This window comes from Stegostoma tigrinum, chromosome 10 (genome assembly GCF_030684315.1).
Source record: "Stegostoma tigrinum isolate sSteTig4 chromosome 10, sSteTig4.hap1, whole genome shotgun sequence".
Taxonomy (NCBI): Eukaryota; Metazoa; Chordata; class Chondrichthyes; order Orectolobiformes; family Stegostomatidae; genus Stegostoma; species Stegostoma tigrinum.
In genome coordinates, this window is record NC_081363.1 from 11163550 (window position 1) to 11185781 (window position 22232).

At 44.7% G+C, this 22232-nt stretch overlaps 1 protein-coding gene across 32 annotated transcripts in view; it reads right to left on the bottom strand.

Annotated features, from left to right (window-relative positions):
• The window catches only part of nrxn3a (neurexin 3a), a 2036587-nt gene that overhangs the window by 496609 nt on the left and 1517746 nt on the right, over positions 1 to 22232 (bottom strand). For all 32 annotated transcript variants that reach the window (XR_007248249.2, XR_009446221.1, XR_009446220.1 and 29 more), the window contains one exon: positions 21860 to 22041. Coding sequence is in view for 28 of the 32 variants with exons in the window: in XM_059649000.1 (XP_059504983.1) it covers positions 21860 to 22041 (182 nt within the window). In the remaining 4 variants the exon portion in view is untranslated. The remainder of the gene's footprint in view (positions 1 to 21859; positions 22042 to 22232) is intronic.

The following is a 22232-nucleotide window of genomic DNA, read 5'->3' on the forward strand; positions in this document are numbered from 1 at the left end:
ATCCTTTGGCACTTCCGCCATCTGCAATCTGACCCCACCATCAAAGACATTTTCCCATCCCCACCCTTGGCTGCCTTCCGGAGAGACCACTCTCTCCGTGACTCCCTTGTCCGCTCCACACTCCCCTCCAACCCCACCACACCCGGCACTTTCCCCTGCAACCGCAGGAAGTGCTACACTTGCCCCTACACCTCCTCCCTCACCCCCATCCCAGGCCCCAAGATGACTTTCCACATCAAGCAGATGTTCATCTGCACATCTGCCAATGTGATATATTGCATCCGTTGTATCCATTGTGGCTTCCTTTACATTGGGGAAACCAAGCGGAGGCTTGGGGACCGCTTTGCAGAACACCTCCGCTCAGTTCGCAATAAACAACTGCACCTCCCAGTCACAAACTATTTCAACTCCCCCTCCCATTCCTTAGATGACATGTCCATCATGGGCCTCCTGCAGTGCCACAATGATGCCACCCGAAGGTTGCAGGAACAGTAACTCATATTCCACTTGGGAACCCTGCAGCCTAATGGTATCAATGTGGATTTTAACATCTTCAAAATCTCCCCTCCCCCCACTGCATCCCTAAGCCAGCCCAGCTCGTCCCCACCTCCCTAACCTGTTCTTCCTCTCACCTATCCCCTCCTCCCACCTTAAGCCACACCTCCATTTCCTACCTACTAACCTCATCTCGCCCCCTTGACCTGTCCGTCCTCCCCGGACTGACCTAACCCCTCCCTACCTCCCCACCTACACTCACCTCTACAGGCTCCATCCCCACCCCTTTAACTTGTTTGTCTCCTCTCCACCTATCTTCTCCTCTATCCATGTTTGATCCACCTTCCCCTCTCTCCCTATTTATTTCAGAATCCTCTCCCCATCCCCCTTTCTGATAAAGGGTCTAGGCCTGAAACATCAGCTTTTGTGCTCCTAAGATGCTGCTTGGCCTGCTGTGTTCATCCAGCTCCACAATTTGTTATCTCGGATTCTCCAGCATCTGCAGTTCCTGTTTGCTCCAACATATCTACCTGTCCATCAACAGGCAGACCAACAATCTACCTGGCTATCAACAGGCAGACTAACACATCTACCTGTACACCAACAAGCAGACTAGCATGTCCACCTGACCACCAACAGGCAGACCAACACATCTACCCGACAGTCAACAGGCAGACCAACACATCTAACGTTTGAATGGTCAGGCAAATATTAAATTGAATGGGCAGCAGCTATTGAATTGAATGATTTATTGAGACACGCATTTAAGAAAAATATAATTTGGACTGGAGATAGGAAGGCACCAATTGAACAGGGAGTGAGAATAATTTTGTGTGCTGTGTGGGAGTCGCTCTAATTGAAATGAGGACCAATGGATAAAATGGGGTGGAAAAACAAATGTAAAATAGATCAGACTAGGCGAGATTGTTAATGTGGAGAGATTTGGAGGTGGTAAACAGGATGGGGCACTGAGGAGAGGGGTGATGATGAATGGGAATAAACTAAACAGAGTCGGGGCAATAAACTGGACAGAATAAGGAGAGGAGGTAAATTGGATCTGGAACGTTCAACTATTTATTTTACCCAAGTAAGTAAAGCATCTGCTCCAGATGTAAGTTTATCATGAGATAGACAGATGATGAGATGAACACTTACAATCATCGATAGATAAACAGTGAGGTTGACAGTCAGTGATCTACTGTGACAGATAAAGACTGGAGGAAACAAACAGACAGAAGCTATGATGGATCGATAGCAGGACTGATTGATGTTAAGATAGACAGGCAGATACAGTGAGATAGACAGACACATATTGTGAGGTATTTAATGAGGGCGATTATGATGATAGAGATAGAATAGGCGAAAACAGAAAAATCCACAAGGGGGATTACATGATAAGACTGCGAGATCGGCAGGCAGATAGTGCATGTGTAAATTCAGAACGATAAATAATCAGACATGGTGATCTGAAAAGGTTCTGCAGATTCAATTTTATAACTCCAATTTCTTCTACTTTCAAGTTCAAATGGATCACCCCCTTCAGTTTCTTGCATTCCATATCAACATCAAGCGATGCCAGTTGGAGTTAGACATTTGATCAAGCAATCCACTGCACTGTTCAACAATGTGACATTAAAAAAACCTCAGAGACATCTCTCTCTCTTTCCACTTCAGTGAAGCAATGCAAATATTTGTGCATCGCCAAAGCCAAACAGGCTTGTGTTCCCTCTGAGTCTGACTGATAATCAGAGGCAATTTAGGAGCTGCAAACACATGCCCACTGCAACCAGTTGCAAACTAATTCCACGCTCCGTTTAACAAGGCACAGAGTACATTTTTCCACATACTTTTTCCTTTTGCTTCCTACCAATCCATCCTTCTCTCCGGAATCCTCCTCAGATCATTTGCAAAGTACGACTAGGGGGCATATTTTTAAAAGTGAGAGGAGAAAGATCTAAAAAAGACACAACAAGCAATTTTTTTACACAGAGGGTGGTTCACGTGTGGCATGACCTTCCAGAGGAAGTGGTGGAGGGTGGTACAATTACAAGATTTAAAAGGCATCTGGATGGGTATATGAATAGGAAGGTCTTAGAAGGATATGGGCTCAATGCCAGCAAATGGGACTCGATTAATTTAGGATATCTGGTTGGCATGGACAAATTGGACCAAAGGGTCCATTTCCATGCCGCACAGCCCTAATGCTCTCTCCGTATTCTCCATGGACGAGCCTACACTGAGAATGTTGGCTTAGCTAATTATACATTTGGAAGTGATTGTCTCAAAGTCAATCCCAAATCGCTCAATGGCCATACACCTAACATTCAGCAAGGCATTAATGGACAATGATGGAGAAAGCCAATCTAGTTAAATTTCCACCCCATTTTATCCATTGGTCCTCATTTTAATTAGAGCGACTCCCACACAGTACACCAGTGAGTGACAAATGACCTGGAAATAGCTCACCTTCTGCACAAACCCTCTAAATTATCACGAGGAGATTTTGTTTGGTACTCCAGAATAAGGCAGCAAGGAAAGTGGATATTTGGCCCATCAAATCACTGTTGGCTCTTTCAACTGGATATTTGGCCCATCAAATCACTGTTGGCAGTCCCCGGCCCCTCAGACCCATAGTCAGAGTTAACATTTCAGATCCAGGCCTGCTGAACTTTTCCAGCAATTTCTGTTTTTATGATAGAAAGAAGCTGTTGTGCAGGGAGTGTCCACTTTGGTCTACTTACAATTTAAGGTGTAGAACTTGGTAATGACATTTGCAAAGTTGTGGGTATAAGATAGGTGTAGGGTTGCCATCTTTCGTGCAAGGTTGGTTCCTGGAGGTTCTCACATGACCTAACAAGCCCATTCAGCAATTTTTAAAATCATTAATTCATCAAATGTGGGAGTGGCTGGTTAGGTCATCCCTCCTTGCCTTTGAGAAGGTGGTGGGGGAGTGAATTTCTTAAATTGTTACAGTCCTTGCTGTGAGCGAGTAACACAGTGCTGTTGGGAAGGGAGATCCAGGATTTTGACCCAGCAATACTGAAGGAACAGTGGTGACCTTTATCCAAATCAGGGCGCTGAGCGGGAATCTTCATGTGGTGGATGCCCCATACATCTGCTCTCCTTCTCGACTCAAGAGGTCACCAATTTGGAAGGTGCTGCCTTTGGAGCCTTTAGACAGTTACTGCTGTGCATCTTGTAGACAGTAAACACGCTGCTGCCACTCTGCATCAGTGACGAACAGGCCAAATGTTAAAGTGGTTTTATAAAGAGAAAATCCTTCATATTTTGAAGAACCAGAAACAAGCTTGGCCAAAGAAGGGATAAAAGAAAACCCTGTTATTGATAACATTGACTGCATGACAGGTAAGATATCAAACCTTCCAACACTGTATCCCTCTCGGGAGGCTTATTCATTAAATTTAATGAGTTGCATTTGGCACATTGTAACACTAGCCTCCCTGTAGTGTACCGAACAGAACAAAAAGCTTATTTTACTATTTGGCCTCCTCTTTGGCAAGCTTTTAGGGCCTTGGATGTAGGAGTAGTAACTGAATACATACAGTGGTGGGGCTGGCAGGTATTTATAGGGCAATATTCAATTTGTTTCTATACATTCCAACTCTCCATGAGGAAAAGGGTGAGGTTCTCGCTGTGACGGGGGAAAACTCGTAAAGTCTCCCAGAGAACCTCACACTTATACTCCACCATATCCTCTCACTGAATCATCTCAATGCTGTTCTGTGATGACTGTTACATTTTTAACACCATGCACTGAGACGGTTAGCCATTCAGCCCTGAGAATCCATCCTGTCATTCAACACAATGATTAGGGTCAGCGTCATAAATCGTGCCCTGGCTCCATAATCCTTAACACTGTTAAAAACACTGTAAAAAACCACCCCACCAACCTCTGGATACAATGTATCATCCTCCGACGCTTCCGCCATCGACAATCCGACCCCACCACCCAAGACATTTTCCCATCCCCACCCTTGTCTGCCTTCCGGAGAGACCACTCTCTCCGCAACTCCCTTGTCTGCTCCACACTGCCCTCCAACCCCACCACACCCAGCACCTTCCCCTGCAACCACAGGGAGTGCTACACTTGCCCCCACACCTCCTCCCTCACCCCTATCCCAGGCCTCAAGATGACCTTCCATATCAAGCAGATGTTCACCTGCACATCTGCCAATGTGGTATATTTTATCCATTGCACCCGGTGTGGCTTCCTCTACATTGGGGAAACCAAACGGAGGCTTGGGGACCGCTTTGCAGAACACCTCCGCTCGGTTCGCAACAAACAACTGCACCTCCCAGTCGCGAGCCATTTTAACTCCCCCTCCGATTCCTCAGACAACATGTTCATCATGGGCCTCCTGCAGTGCCACAATGATGCCACCCGAAGGTTGCAGGAACAGCAACTCATATTCCGCTTGGGAACCCTGCAGCCTAATGGTATCAATGTGGACTTCACAAGCTTCAAAATCCCCCCTTCCCACATCGCATCCCAAAACCAGCCCCAGCTCTTCCCCTCCACCCACTGCATCCCAAAACCAGCCCAGCATGTCTCTACTTCCCTAACCTGTTCTTCCTCTCACCCATCCCTTCCTCCCACCCCAAGCCGTACCTCCATCTCCTACCTACTAACCTTATTCCACCTCCTTGACCTGTCCATCTTCCCTGGACTGACCTATCCCCTCCCTACCTCCTCACCTATACTCTCCTCTCTACCTATCTTGTTTTCTCTCCATCTTCGGTCCGCCTCCCCCTCTCTCCCTATTTATTCCAGTTCCCTCTCCCCATCCCCCTCTCTGATGAAGGGTCTCGGCCCGAAACATCAGCTTTTGTGCTCCTGAGATGCTGCTTGGCCTGCGGTGTTCATCCAGCTTCACACTTTGTTATCTTGAATTCTCCAGCATCTGCAGTTCCCATTATCACTAAAAATTCATTTCTGTCTGATTTGCAATGATTCACAGAGAGAGAGCGAGGGTGAGAGAGAGAAGCAGAGAGAAGTAGGGAGACCGAGAAAGGTATAGAGAGAAAGAGAGACAGAGAGAGACCAGGAAACAGAGACAGGGCAGAGAAAGAGAGCGGCAGACAGAGACAGGGAGAGAGAGAGAGAGAAGCAGTCAGAGACAGGGAGAGAGAGAGAGAGAGAGAGAGAGAGAGAGCAGCAGACAGAGACAGGGAGACAGGGAGACAGGGAGAGAGAGAGAGAGAGAGAGAGAGCAGCAGTCAGAGACAGGGAGACAGAGAGAGAGAGAGAGAGCAGCAGACAGAGACAGGGAGACAGAGAGAGAGAGAGAGAGAGGCAGAGAGAAATAGGGAGACCGAGAAAGGTATAGAGAAAAAGAGAGGCAGAGAGAGACAGGGAGACAGAGAGAGAAAGAGAGAAAGTGAGTGAGAGAGAGAGAGAGAGAGAGAGAGAGAGAGAGAGAGAGCAGCAGTCAGAGACAGGGAGACAGAGAGAGGGAGAGAGAGAGAGAGAGAGAGAGAGAGAGCAGCAGCCAGAGACAGGGAGACAGAGAGAGAGAGAGAGCAGCAGACAGAGACAGGGAGACAGAGAGAGAGGGCAGAGACAGGGAGAGAGAGAGAGAGAGGCAGAGAGAAATAGGGAGACCGAGAAAGGTATAGAGAGAAAGAGAGGCAGAGAGAGACAGGGAGACAGAGAGAGAAAGAGAGAAAGTGAGTGAGAGAGAGAGAGAGAGAGAGAGCAGCAGTCAGAGACAGGGAGACAGAGAGAGGGAGAGAGAGAGAGAGAGAGAGAGCAGCAGCCAGAGACAGGGAGACAGAGAGAGAGAGAGAGCAGCAGACAGAGGGAGAGAGAGAGAGGCAGAGAGAAATAGGGAGACCGAGAAAGGTATAGAGAGAAAGAGAGGCAGAGAGAGACAGGGAGACAGAGAGAGAAAGAGAGAAAGTGAGAGAGAGAGAGAGAGAGAGAGCAGCAGACAGAGACAGGGAGACAGAGAGAGGGGGAGAGAGAGAGCGCAGTAGACAGAGACAGGGAGACAGACAGAGACAGAATAGTACCACAGGTTGTCTGAAAAGCTATTTCTGAGTTCTTCTCCCAACTGATCTGATTTTGACATGGGGCTCCTTGTTTTACTCGTCCCAACTTTGCCATCGAAGTTTGTGTTTCTCTACCCTAAGGATTCTCTTCAAAACCCTAAAATTTCATAGTCATGTCACACCAGAATCAGAGGACGAGATCTCAAACTGAGGCCCTAGCTGCCTGGTCAGTTTGGACATGAATTATCCCAAAGGAAGTCTTTCAAAGAAGAGGAGAGAAGGTCTCCAATGTTAGTCAGCACCACAATAAAACAGATGACCCACTCATGATCGGATTCCTGTTGCTGGGAGCTTGCTGTGCATAAATTGGCTGCAACCTTTTTTACATTACAACGGTAGCTACAGTGGGTGGTTCACAAGTTCTTAATTGGGAATAAAATGCTTGGAGGCTTTCAATGATTGTGAAAACTGTCAAAGCAAGAGTTTCATTTGCTCCTACAATAGAACAAAGAACTGCAGATGCTGGAGATCAGAAACAAACAAACTCAGAAATTGCTGGAGAAATGCAGCAGGTCTGGCAGCTCGTGTGGAGAGAGAAACAGAGTTAAAGTGTTGGATCCTGTGACCCTTCTACTGTTCTGGTTTTGTACTCAATAACCAGGCTCAGGAGAGAGCTGCCACTCTCCAAGTTCATGCTATGATTTATCTAATGGTTCAGAATCAATTCACTGCTGTATGGATTTAAATTAAAATGGTGAGAATGTCTTTTCTCCCAAATACACGTACACACACACACACACACACACACACACACACACACAGGTATACACACATTAGATGACAGGGACACACACACACACACACACACACACACACACACACACACACACACACACACACAGGTATACACACACACACGCACACAGGTATACACACACACACACACACACACACACAGGTATACACACATTAGATAACAGGGACACACACACACACACACACACACACACACACACACACACACACACACACACACACGCGTGCGCGCGTAAACGTGATGGAAACTGTGCTAACTTACTCTCCAATTTGGGGAGAGAGGCTAAATGATTCAATGTAGTGATGGAATTCCCTCTCTCCCACCTTTCTCCAACAAACAACATTCAGCTTATAGATAAGAACAGAATAAAGTTACATTATCACTAAGAACTGGCTCAGCAGCCTGTCCTGCTGAGTTGTGGTTTACAGAAGGTTTGCCAAGTGGTTTGGGCTGGGGCACCGTTCTTTTCATTAACAAAAAGCACAGAAACTAGCAAGCAGGAGCAGAGGCCATTTGGCCCCTTCGTTCCTTAATTCTCATTTCTTAGTTTTTCTATCAGCAGCACATTGTTCCGCTTTCCCACTACACGTATCCAATCCTTACTCCCGCAACCAGGTTTTATTCCCTCATTCCAAAGCCTGCATTCTCAAACATCAAAAGTCCACTTCTCTCATGTCCTTGGAGAACCAATACCGTATCAAGATTATCCAAGCAAATCCAGGAATCACAGGTTACCATTGACAGAAAATCTAAGGCAAAGAACAGATTGAAATGATGTAGGCGGGGGAAAGAAAATATGTGTTTTCTTCAATTTTAACAGAAGGCCATGTTGAGTGGCAATCCAGCGTGGGTGAAAATTCAGGGCAGCACAGTGTTCCACCCTCCTGCCGCCATTCTCCAGGGTGGGAGATGCTAAAACCAACTTTCACATTTTCACTGACTTCTGGATGAGGTCAACTGAGGCTTTTGTCCCTCTGCCCAAAGCAGAAGGTGTCTGTTTTAGAATGCAGGTCCCTTTCAGCATCAACCAGAGTTGATGGAGGCCAAGTAATACTCATTAGCTTCTGTGTTTTCAGGGTTCTTGTGCAGGACCCTTGTGGCATGGTGGTAATATCCCCATCTGTGAGCCAGGAAGTCCCAGCTGTTACTGAGGAGTAGGATAACATCGCTAAGCAGGTTGATTAGAAAATAGGTGAACAAAAAAAAAGAGCATGGTTCTTCTGGTGCAGGGATAGTGTCCTTACCTCTGAGCCTGAAACTCTGGGTTCAGGTCTAGTGTAGCAATATCTCTGAAAAGGGTGACAGAGATTTTTTTTTTCAAATGAGCTGTTTCTTGAGGTCTCCAGTGGAGGATTCTTTAAACAGGAGTCCTCCAGCTTTGTATCAGGAGGTGGACGTTTTACATTGCAGTCCTTTGGAATCAGAGGCAAAGTTGGTTCACAGGTTCCCAGTCCAGCTGTTTATTCTGCTGCGCTGTGGAGCCTGTGGACAATGTATATGTTGTTTGTGGGTGATTGCTCCCTCTCATGAGTTCCAGGAAATATCTTCTGTTGTGTTTTTGGTTGCACTTCAGCCCTGTGTTCTTATGCTTTGGGCACCTGGTATGAAGAGATGTGGGCAGGTCAGACAAGCTTGTTGTGGGTTTGCTAATGGGCCTGGCCAAGTTGGCTATTAGCAGGTTCAGGAAGTGAAGGATAACATTGTCGCTGACTGTCTCTCATACAGCATTGAGATGTACAGCGCAGAAACAGACCCATCTGTCCAACTTGTCAAGCTGACCAGATATCCTTCATTAATCCAGTCCCATTTGCCAGCATTTAGCCCATATCCCTCTAAACCTTTCCTATTCATGTACCCATCCAGATGCCTTTCAAATGTTGTAATTGTACCAGCTTCCACCACTTCCTCTGGCAGTTCATTCCATACATGCACCACCCTCTGTGTGAAAATGTTGCCTCAACATCTCAATTCTTCCCACCAAAGTGCACAGCCTCACACTTTACAACATTGTATTCCATCTGCCATTTCTTTGACCACTCTCCTAACTTGTTGAAATCCTTCTGCAACTTTGCTGCTTCCTCAGCACTACTTGTTCCTCCACCTACCTTCACGTCATCTGCAAACTTAGCAACAATGTCTTCAGTTCCTTCATCCAAATCGTTAATGTATGACGCAAATAGTTGTGGCCCTAACACTAGTGATTCTCCTTGTCAGAGGTCACTTGGAAGTACACACGAGCCCAGACACACAGCAACCTGACTTGCTCGGAAATGACCCAGTGAGGCAATTAGGGATCGTGCAACAAATGTTTGATCTGTCAGCAATGCCCGCATCCCATCAAAGAATAAAGAATTAGCCTCAGGATGGCGTAAAACCAACTTAGCTGCTTGCATTCAGAGATAATGGGAACTGCAGATGCTGGAGATTCCAAGATAATAAAATGTGAGGCTGGATGAACACAGCAGGCCAAGCAGCATCTCAGGAGCACCTCTCTGATGAAGGGCCTAGGCCCGAAACGTCAGCTTTTGTGCTCCTGAGATGCTGCTGGGCCTGCTGTGTTCATCCAGCCTCACATTTTATTATCTTGGAATCTCCAGCATCTGCAGTTCCCATTATCCCCAAGAACAGTCCATCCCACTTGCATTGTTGTCTTGCAGCAGCCAATGTACACGCAGGAAAATCTGAGAAACAGCAACTGAGTAAGGTCCAGATAATTGTTTTCGGTGTTGAGTTATGTATCTGAAATCTTTTTCTCCCCCCACCCACCCAGGTCCCAGGAGGGCAAGAAGATTTAATGTTCATCTTTAAAACAGCACCTCTGACTGTTGTGGGGCTTAAATCCATAGCTTCTGGTTCAGACACAGGAGAGCTGTCAACTGGAAAGGCCGAGCCTAATGACCCAAAATCTAATGTGTTTTCACAACTTCAGGAGATCATTAGAAAGCAGAAGTGGAAAATATTCATCCTTATATCTGAGCGATTCGTGTTCTATTTTCAGAAAGAATGCTTGTAGGTTTACAACAAGCACAAAGCTTTGCAGTCAGTATCACATCGTGAGATTTTACATTCTACAAATGTCTACAATCCCAAAGCTGTAGGGATCCCTGTATCTTAAAGAGGGAGATATAACTTATTCAGATGCAAAGAAAATGAAATGGCAAGGCTGATAAGGCAACAGGTCACTGGCATCATGTGGCTTACTGTCTGAATCTATAATGCCACCCTTATGTTTCCATCATCCACTGTGGTGTTGTGAGCTGCTGTGATAACATCGTATTCAATAATGTAACATCAAATCTGGTACACACAGGAGAAAAAAAGCACTGGGGAAAAAAACCTGAAGAATAAAGAGCAAAACCACACAGGGTGCTGGAACAGGAAGACGACTTTGAGTGCTACTGAATAAATACTGCAGTTCAATCCTCTTTTCAAGATCTCAAGTTATTTCTTTTCTTACTGCTCCACCTTGTATTGAGTTCCAGGCCAAATTTGCTGCTACTATTGACAGAAAATACGAAGCAGCCGCACTCCAAAAGAAGATCGCTTTGAGGGTGAACAAAACGTCCTTATTCAACCTCCCTAAACAGCATGAAACATCTTGAGCTGCTTTTATTAAAAGAAACTTTTTTTTTGAGAAAGTTTTATTAAAAAATAAACTCATTCATTGGGATGCGGACATGGTATGCTAAGTGAGTATTTTCCACCCATCGTTAACTGCTCAACTCAGAGTCAACCCCGTTACTATCGGATTGGAGTCACGTGTAACCCAGACGGGATAAAAATTGGCAGAGATAGTAGGAACTGCTGATGCTGGACAATTCAAGATAACAAGGTGTAGAGCTGGATGAACACAGCAGGCCAAGCAGCATCAGAGGAGCAGGAAAGCTGACGTTTTGCATCTGGACTCTTCTTCAGAAATGGTCTTTTTTCTGAAGAAGGGTCCAGACCCGAAACGTAGGCTTTCCTGCTCCTCTGATGCAGCTTGGCCTGATGTGTTCATCCAGCTCTACACCTTGTTATCTTGAAAAAAGTTGTCAGACACCCTTCCGTAACACCTGAAGAAGGAGCGAGGCTCCGAAAGCTTCTGTTTTCAAATAAACCTGTTGGACTATGACCTGGTGTCGTGTGATTTCTAATCAGGCTGTGGTTGAATGTTCATCCTGAGGCTCATGCTTTTAATACCAATCTATTTTTTTAAAAATTGGATTCATGTTTTGCCATCTGCAGTGATGGGATTCGAAACAATGTCCCCAGAATATTAGCCTGAGGTTGTGGAATATTCATCCAGCAACATGGACACTACACCAGCCTCCTCCACGAAAACTCCGTCAAAAAAAAACTGGCACCAAGCCACATAAGGATATGCCAGGACTCATAACTGGTCTAGTTATGAGGGGGGAGTCATATCGGACTCGAAAGATCCACTGCTGTTACTCTCTCCACAGACATTATCAGATCTGCTCAGTTACTCGAGCACCTCCTGTTTTTATTGCATGTAACTGGACACTTGATCAAAGGGTTAGAACACACGCAGGGGTTTGACGGTACTGCGTTGCAGCGATAGTGTCCCTACCTCTGGACCAGGATGCCTGGGTTCAAGTCCCACTGGCTGCAGAGGCGTGCCTCTGAACGGGTTGATGAGAATAGATCAATAAAGTACCTTCTTAAATTGGGTGGGGAAGAGAGAGATTTAGAGAGAAGAAATTTCAGAGTGTAGAGCCCTAACAGCTGATGGGATGACCATCAATGGTGTGGCTGGGGAATGCTCAAGCAGCCAGGATTAGAGGAGACAGAAGTTTCAGAGCAATTTAAGGGCAGAGGAGAGTCTCTAGCAAGGGAGGACCAAGGGCATAGAATGTTTCAAACACATGGCTGAGATTTTATACTGGGAGGTGCTGGTTGACCAGGAACGCAGATATATTGATGAGTAGATGGGACCATGGATGAACTGGACTTGGTGTGAGTTACTTTACAGGTAGCTGAACTTTCGACGAGCTCAAGTTGAAGGAGGCTGTGAAGTGGGACACATGCCTGGAGAACCCGGTCCCTCATCGAATCAGCTCAAAGAGATTGTGCTGGCTCATACTGAAGGCTATACAACACAATCTTCAGAAAACTCTCAACTAACAGGCTAGATTTAATGTATAGCCCAAAAGATACGCATCAGGAGAAGTTGATCAGAGAAGTAGACCACAGAATAGTGGTCTATTGAGACTCTGCTGAAGTTTTTTTTCTCCACCTGTCCAATTCCCATGATTGAGAGTTTCTCTCTGAAAGCGACAATTTAAATGCCTCACATCACTGATGATTTGTGGTCTATTTCACCACTTGGTGACCATCCTCACTAAGGACATAATAATTGACCTTTATTCCTTTCATGTTGAGCAATGTTCTTCACCATCAAACATGCTCATAGTCACGTTTGGCTGGGATTTATTGCCTGTTGCTAACTGGCCTTGAGCAGGAGTGGTTCCAAGAAGGATTCTTGAACCACAGCAATTTGCATGGTGCAGGTAGACCCAGTGTGTTGCTCAGGAAGGAAATGGTTATATAAAGACTCAAAATCTTATTAAATTTCATTCACACAATCTGATTTCCAAGGTAGAATGATGGGAGAAAATTCCATCCTCAGAATGCCAATTTAAATTCTGATTTAAGGATCCACAAACTAAATTGCAAAACTGTTCAAGTCCCAATTTTGTGTGCAAGGGCCTGATACAGAAACATTTTCACTGTTTTATTTACCTTTGATGAAAAAGTGTACTGTCTCCTTGGGAGGGGAATGTCAGAAATATCAGCAATAGTTTGATTCCTGCAAGCACATGAATATTGAAACTGTATCAATCTCTTCCTGATATTACACTCGCTCACACACACGCACGCTCACACACACGCACGCTCACACACACAGAGGCAGAGATTACTATCTGCACAGAACCACAAGTAGCAACAGAATACTGGGGAGTGTATTGCAGTGAGCTAATGACAGACAACAGAAGGAGGCCTGATACTGAGTAAATTACAGCCTGCAGGATAGTAATTGAAAGCAAAGGCAAGAGAAGGGTTGTTGGTAGGTTGTTTGGGTCAGTGGCAGCCTGGCAATCAACAGTGTGCTTAATAGTTTTGTAGCTTGTCATTTCCATTGTCAACCACAGCCTACAGTAAAGAAAAGAACCTTTTCTTCCCTGCGTGTATTTCTTTTCCATTTGCTACACTGGACTGTCAAAAGTGGGGAAATTGGCAGCATGAGGTCTTCAATAGTTTGAAGTGGGACATGTGCAGGATCTTAAATCTCATTTAGCAGAGTCAGGTCAACCAGCTCTTTCCCCCAACGGGAAGCTGATGGCAAGAGTGCAATGTTGCTTTTACACGTCAATCTATTTTATTCTCATTTAAAGTCCACAATTAACATTGGATGTTTAATTTATACTTGTCTAATCAGCAGATACGTATATAAAGTTTAAATCAAAGAATCAAGTCATTTTAAAGGCATAATGCCTTTTGAGTTTATATCTGTGCAAGATGGAGTTGTTTTTCAACAATTTGACACGATCAATTCTATTTGATTGTGGTTAGTTGTAAAATACTTACAGTAAAGAAGAACAGTCAGGTAGCCCAACGCAAAACTAAGGTTACGAGCTTATAGAGTCATAGAGTCATATGGCAATGGAAACTGGCTCTTCAGTCCAACTTGTCCACACTGACCAGACATCCCAATCTGACCGAGTTCTATTTGTCAGCATTTGGCCCAAATCCTTCCTCTTCATATATCCATCCATAAGCCTTTTAAATGTTGTAATTGTACCCATCTCCACCACTTGCTCTGGCATCTTGTTCCATACATGCACTACCCTCTGTGTGAAAAAGTTACTTCTCAGGTCCTCTTCAAATCTTTCCCCTCTCACCTTAAACCAATGCACTGCAGTTTTGGACCCCCCTAACCTTTGGAAAAAGATCTTGTCTATTTACCCTATCCATGCCCCTCAGGATTTTATAAACCATCATAAGGTCACCCCTCAGCCTACAATGCTTCAGGGAAAATAAGCTCAGCCTATTCAGCCTGTCCCTACCCATCAAACCCTCCAACCCTGGCAATATTCTTGTGCTATATATCAATATATTAATGGCTGTGTTTCTGGCACAGGCTAACATCCATTTAGGCTGACAAATGTGAAAATGTTTTGAGGTAAAAATCCACAAGTATACAACTAATTTTAAAAATGGCTAAGTTTTGCAATTCAAAGTATGTAACAAGGCTATGTATACTTATTTTGTGTGGCTCTTCATTAATTCATGTGATGCGGGCACTGACTATTTGGTCAGCATTGCTGTGAATCCCTAGTTGACCAGACTGCAGTTAATGATCAACCACATTGCTGTGGATCTGGAGTCACATGGGGGCTAGTCCAGATAGGGAAGTCAATGTCCTTCGCGATCGGACATTAGGCAACCAGATGGTTTTTGACAGCAATCATTTCACAGTCATCATTAGACTCAATTCTAGAATTTTACTGATTTCAAATTGCATTGCCTGGCATGGTGGTATTTGAACCCAGGTCCCCAGAACATTTCCTGGGTCTTTGGATTAACAATCTGGCAATAATCCCACAAGGCCATCAGTGCCTTTTAAGCTTTATATATTTTGTTACATTTATGCAATGGTGTGGCAATAAAGTGTGATTTTTACACAGCAAAAGAGATCAACATGGCCTTCTGCAGATCAGTGAGTGATTTCAGAAAGATGTTCAACAACTTTAAAGAAACAAATTAGAAATTAGGCACATACGGTTCAGCTAAACTGAGACTGGTCATGTCCTGTTACCATGTTGGCAAACCAATTAGGGTCAATGATATCTCTGATCTCATATTGGGAATAGTGGTCTGCAAAGGTTAGAAAGCATTTACTCGCAGTAGAACGCTGTTTGGTAGGATGACTGAAGACGTTTTAGCAACTTCAGTCAATAGAATAGAACAAGGTGGAGCGGACACAATGAGCCGAACGGCCTAACTCTGCTCCTGTATCTTATGGTCAGAAGAAGAGGCATGTGTCGAGACAACCAGAAACCAAGGGATGGCATTCTGTTGTGAATCCACTGTTTTTATGGAAGAAAATTTCTTTTGTGCTTGCTTTGCTAGCTGATGGTTCAGTGGTTATAACTGCCACTTCACGCTGCCAGGGACCCAGGTTCAATTCTAGCCTCAGGTGACTGTCAGTGTGGAGTACAGAACTGTACAGCACAGGAATGGGCTCTTTGGCCCATGATGCTGTGCTTAAAATTAAATTAATCTCTTCTGCCTGCCCTTGGTCCATGTCCTTCCGTACCTTGCATATTCATGATCTTACCTAAAAGACTTTTAAACACCCTATTGCATCTGCACTGGGCACCACTCTTTGTAAAAAAAAAACCTGTCCCTCACATCTCCTTTGAACTTCCTCCCCTCACCTTAAATGCATACCCCCCACCCCCCACCAAGTATTAGACATTTCAACTCTGGGAAGAAACATTCTGATCTTGAGTGCGGAGCTTGCAAATTCTCCCCGTGTCTATGTGGGTTTCCTCCCACAGTCCAAAACTGTGCAGGTTAGGTGGATTGGCCATGGGAAGTACAGCGTAACAAGGAGAGGGTAGTGGGATGGGTATGGATGTAATGCTCTTTGGAGGGTCAGTGTGGATTTGATGGGCTGAATGGCCTGCTCCCATACTGTAGAGATTCGACCACATGAATAAATACTGTAAAATTGGTGAAAGCACATTTTTTACCTGTATCGGGTCTTTTCGCAAATCTGTACTGGTAACCTTTCAGATTGGCTCTCTCTAAACTCAGTCTATAGTTTTAACTTAAATTGTGCATTTGAAGTGAACCGAAACATCTTCACAACACAATTTTCTTCATTCAGGTAAATGGTAGGATGCATTAAGGGGAAACTGTATGAAGTGGAAAAGATCAGAACATTATCCCAATTGGGCAAAAACCTCGAGTGGCGTTTAAACAATTGGCAGGTGCCAGATAGACCCGCTGAGCATGTATTCTTTATGAAAGGCCTGCTGAGTTAATCTCAACGCAACTGGAAAATCCATGCAGAAATTCATCCTGCTCCTCAGTTACAGAATCAATTCTTCCAGAGGCAGGTGAGGAGGTCGAATAGATTTGCATATGAAGCAAAATGGGAGTGTCCACAGTCTCAGAGGAGGAAACGTTAAAAATGAAAATTACAGAATACTAATTTTTTTTTATTTTGACATGGATTTTCCATGCAAAAAGGAGCTTTGTCCAGTTTAACTTCAAGGAACAACATCCACAGAACACTCAGCATGGAATCCTGGCTAGCTGGGCACATGCCAGACAAAAAGGAGACTGGAGGAACACAGAACAAGGGAGAAAGGAACAGCTCCTCAAGGCTTCTTTACAATTCAGCAAGGTCATGGCTGACCTTCTGCTCGATGATATTTCCCCGCATGACCTCCGAACCCTTTGAGACCTTTAATATCTAGAAATCTTCTGCCTTTGTGAACATTCTCACTCTCTGAGCCACCACAGCACTGTGGGGTACAGAACTTAAAGCAGGAAGAGGACAGGTGAAGGGAAGGTGTGGGCAGTGGTGGCACAGGAACAAGTCAAGCGAGATCTTTCATTGGACACCAATTCGTTCTTACAACAAGTCAAACAAACAAAGAACAAGGAACAGTACAGCACAGGAACAGGCAAATTGGCCCACCAAGCCCATGCCGGCACAAGATACCTTTCTGAGCAGAACACCTTTTGCCTCCACGTCCCTCCATTTCCTGCCCATTCATGTATCTGCCAAGATGCCTCTTAAATATTGCTATTACTATCCACCACCTCCTTTGGTAGTGCATTCCATGCAATTAGCACCCTGTGTGTAAAAACCTGCCTCTCACATTTCCTTTAAACCTTGCCCCTCTTACCATAAACCGATGTCTCTTGGCTTCTCTACCTGCGTGAAAGACCAATATCCGTTCTACCTATGCCTCTCATCATTTTGTAAACTTCTATCAGGTCGCCTGCCTTCCTTCTATTGTCTATTGTCCTCCTTCCTTCCTTCTCAAGTGAAAGTAATCCACGTTTGTCCAATCTTTCCTCATAGTGAATACCCTCTAAACAAGGCAACATCCTGGTATATAATTTCTGTTACCTCTCCAAACCCTCTACACCCTCCTGATAGTATGATGACCATAACTGCATGCAATATTCCAAATATGGCCAATCTAAAGTTCTATACAGTTGCAACATGACATCAATTTTCAAACTCTATGTCCCAAACAATGAAGGCAAGCATGCCATATGCCTTCTTGACCATCTTATCCACTCGTGTTGCCACTTTCAGGGAATTGTGGACCCTGAAAGTGACAAAATGTTGATGTCACTGAGGGTTCTGCCATTAACTGAATACTTCCTTCCTGCATTAGACCTTCCAAAGTGCATTCGTCTAGATTAAATTCCACCTGCCATTTCTCCACCCAATTCTCCAGTCTATTTTTCTGATCAAACTGCTCAGAGATGTTACTACACACCTCTGGATCAGGTGGCTCTTGAAACTGTACAACCCACTGCGACAAAAGACACAGAATCAAGAACATGCCATATCCTCTGACAATCCTTCACACGATTTTCAGCTCCCCCAGTCTTTGAGTTGTCTGCAAACTTATGAATCAGACCATGTACATTTTCCTCCAAATCATTTATATATATTGCAGTCAACAAGGGTCCCAGCAATGATCTCTGCAGCACACCATGGGTCATAGATATCCAGTGAGAAAAATATCCTTCCATGGCTACATTCTGTCTTCTATGACTAAGCTAGTTCTATATCCATTTTACCAGCTCACCACAGATCCCATGACAGTTTTGAGGAAGGCTCACCCAACCCGAAATGTCAATTCTGATTTCTCTCCACAGATGCAACCAGACCAGCTATTTATGCTTTTGTTCCCATGAGGTTTCACATTTTCTATCAGCCTGCCATGAGGGACCATGTCAAGGGCTTTGCTAAAGTCCATGTAGACAACATTCACCACTCCGCCCTTAACCATCTTTGTCACTTCCTCAAAAAACTCTATCCCTCATGACACACAACCTCCCCAGCACAATGCTATGCTATCTATCACTATTAAGTCCACATTCTTCCAAATGTGCTTGGGTGGCACGGTGGCTCAGTGGTTAGCACTACAGCTTCATAGCGCCAGGGACCCGAGTTCGATTCCAACCTCGGGCGACTGTCTGTGTGGAGTTTTCACGTTCTCCCTGTGTCTGCGTGGGTCTCCTCCAGGTGCTCTGGTTTCCTTCCACAGTCCAAAGATGTGCAGGCTAGGTGAATTGGCCATGCTAAATTGCCCTTAGTGTTCAGGGGTGTGTGGGTTATAGGGGATGGGTCTGGGTGGGATGCTTCAAGAGGCGGTGTGGACTTGTTGGGCTGAAGGGCCTGTTTCCACTCTGTAGGGAATCTAATCTAGTCCTGTCCCTGAGAATTGTCTCCGATAATTTCCCGATGACTGACGTAAGGCTCAGCAGCCTATAATTTCCTGGATTATCCCTGTTGCCCTTATTAAGCAAAGGAACAACACAGGTATTTTTCGGTCCTCTGGGACCTCTCTGTGACTAATGATTTTGTATAAGGTCCCAGCAGTTTCATCACCTGCCTCCCTCAGCATTTTGGGATAGATCCCATTCTGTCCTGTGGACTTGTCTACCTTCATGCTTTTAAAAGACTCAACATCTTTTTAAAATCGACATCCCCTGGATTATCAACTTGCCTTTCTTAAGATTCATCATCTATCATGGCCTTCGCCAATGGAAAGCATTTGTTAAGGACCACACCCACTTCCTCCAGCTCCTTGCATAAATTCCCTCTTTTGTCTTTGAGTGTACGTATCCATTCCCTAGCTACCCTCTCGTTCCTTATACACATATCAAATGGCTTGCAATTTTCCTTAATGCTTTTTGCCAAGGACATTTCATAGCTCTTTTTCATCCTTCTAATGCATTGTTTGACAGGGGTCTGTCCATATTCAGTTTCCTACACGGTGCTCCTTTTCTTTTTGATGAAGCTCACAATTTCTTTTTGTCATGCAAGGTTCCTGAATCTTGCCAACCTTATCCTCATTTTCACAGGAGCATGCTGGCCCTGAACTCTAATCAACTTGCCTTTAAAAGATTCCCACATGCAAAATGTGGATTCACCTTGAAACAGCTCCACCAATCTACATTCCCCAGTTCCTGCTTAGTATTGTCATAATTCATCTCCCCCAAGTTCAGTAGTTTCACCCAAGAGCTACTCTTATCCTTATTTATAATTTACTTAAAGCTTATGGAATTATGATCACTGTTCCCAAAATGCTTCCTCACTGAAACTTCGATCACTTAGCTGGGCTCATTTCCCAATATCAGGAGGGCCCTTCCCTAGTTGGGCTATTTGTTACTGGATGTAACAAAGATTCCACCAACAAATTTCCTGAGACTACCTTTAACAAACCGTTCTATTTTCTATCCATGCAAACTTCCATTTTGCAGCAAGAACAATGATCAGAATATGGTAAGGACAAAGATCACATCAGTAACCCCCATTCATTGCAATACCACGCTACAATCTGACAAACAAGTCCATCTAGAGGTATTTGAAGAGACATTCTCCACTGGTGGGATTATTAATATTGATTGATGCTCAAGTAGCCAGGATTAGAGGAGAGTGGAAACCAGAAGGGCTGGAGGAGAATAAAGGGCAAGGAAGGCCCAAGGGCTTGGTAAGATTCAAAAGCATGGTTGAGATTTTACAATGGGAGGTGCTGATCAACGAGGAACCCACATACATCAGTGAGTAATTGGGGCAATGAGTGAACTGGGCTTGGTGTGAGTTACTTCACAGATAACTGAAGTTTTGATGAGCTCAAGTTAACAAAGGTTATAAAGTGGACACTGGACTGGAGAACCCAGCCTCTCATTTCAAATCAGCTTGCAGAGAGAGTGCTGGCTCACACTCAAGACAACACAACGTAATCTTCAATAAAACAATCTCTTCAAAGAGATTTTCTATCTTGTCCTTCGTGTTGATTTTCAACATGGCACACACGTATATAACCACATGGTAGATGAGCATTGCAGACTGCTCACCCATAACAGATGTGTCAGCTGTGTCTTCTGACCCACACTCCACCATCCACAATTATCATTCCCATTCATTTCAATGCTATTTCGGTGCCAAGTGGCAGAGTGAATCCTTTTCTCCCATGTCCGCACGCAACATACATCTAGGGAATAGCTCCTTAGTCCTTTGTAACTGCACCAAAGCCTTGTCATCTATTTTTTAATAGTCATCCTTTTAAAACAACTACCATTTGTTTGTGGACAGTATCCAACAAAAACCAACAAACTGAACTGGATTGAGGCCATAAACCCTGGAGTGGGTCGGAGGTGGGGGGTGGGTGGTGCTGCGTTGGTGGAGGAGCTGCAACCTAAGGAAATCCCACTGGTTTTTTTGTTCAGCCAGTCTGATTTGTTTGCCTGATCACTGGGATATTTTGTTGGACAAGTCCTGAACGTAACGAAACCGCTGAATCCGCCGAATCCATTTCTGGGACCGCTGGCCGAAAACGCCAAACTCGCTACAGACAGGGCTCGGGGAGTTTTAGGAGCAAATTACAGCAGATTAATGCTGGAATCTGTTCTGAAAACAAAAAAAAAATTGCTGTAAGTCAGAGCGGGTCAGGCAGCATCCGTGGAGAGAGGGCAAGCAAACGTTTCAAGTCAAGAGGAGTCCTCAGAGCTGTCATTAAATGTCAGCCTCACTTCAACTCTGACGAAGAATCATCTAGACTTGAAACATTAGCTTGCTGTCTCTCCATGGATACTCCCTGACCTACTTGTGGAGTTTCACTTTGTTTTGGCCGGATGTGGGAAGGAAGAGAAACTGAGATAACAAAGTGTGGGGCTGGATGAACACAGCAGGCCAAGCAGCATCTTACGATTTTTTGACACTGCACAATTCTGAGAAGGTGATGCTTTGTTTATTTTATATTTAACACCAAGTTGCTCTTTATCCACGAAATCAACATTGATTGTGGCTGCATGAACTGAATTGGCTTTATTACCAGGGACTGGAGACATTTGTTCCTTTAACTCGTGTCCAGGGATCACAATACACTATTTCTCTTCCATTCTACCCAGGAGAATCCAGAACTGAACAAATCACTTGAGACAATTAATCACTTGAGCTGACGGGGAGTGGTTCGGGGACCTGATATCGTCTAACGTGAATGGTCCAACAATATCGCTGTTGATGACATCAGCACAATTAGATTGGGCTGTCCTTAAATAAGATTTGTTACATTCATCACTAACTCTTGTCAGTAGCAGATGAGGAATCTGAAACTTAATTTCTGTGCAATTTCCAAATCAGAGCAGGCTGGCCTGCAGTCCTTTCAGCAGATTGGAAACCAGCTGGCCTGCAGCCATTTTTTGAGGAATGGGATTGAAGAGGATTGTGTCAAAACGTTAGCAACTGCCATCAGGGTTACTCACTATATGAAGCTGAAGAAAGTCTCCCAGTCCAGGAGCACTATCCACTCGCACAAGGATTGCGTCTTTCACTGATGTGCTGAATCCAACAGCTAGGCGGTCAGTTCTTGTGCTGGGCCTGTCGTTGGCTGGCCACGTGTACGTTATGACCCCACCTCCTCGGCCGAAAATGTATGTGGTACCAGCTGGAAGAGAATGGGAGAAGTCATCAGCACTATGCTTGGCACAAGCGTCACGGTTCACAATTATCACAGTTCACAGTTATCAGATTCATCATGATCAGAGTCATGTTATAATCTCACTGCCACAGCTCAAAGCCTTCGCATCAAAACTAAAGAGGGAAACAACTTGCCTGCGATTCCCTCAAGATGTTTCC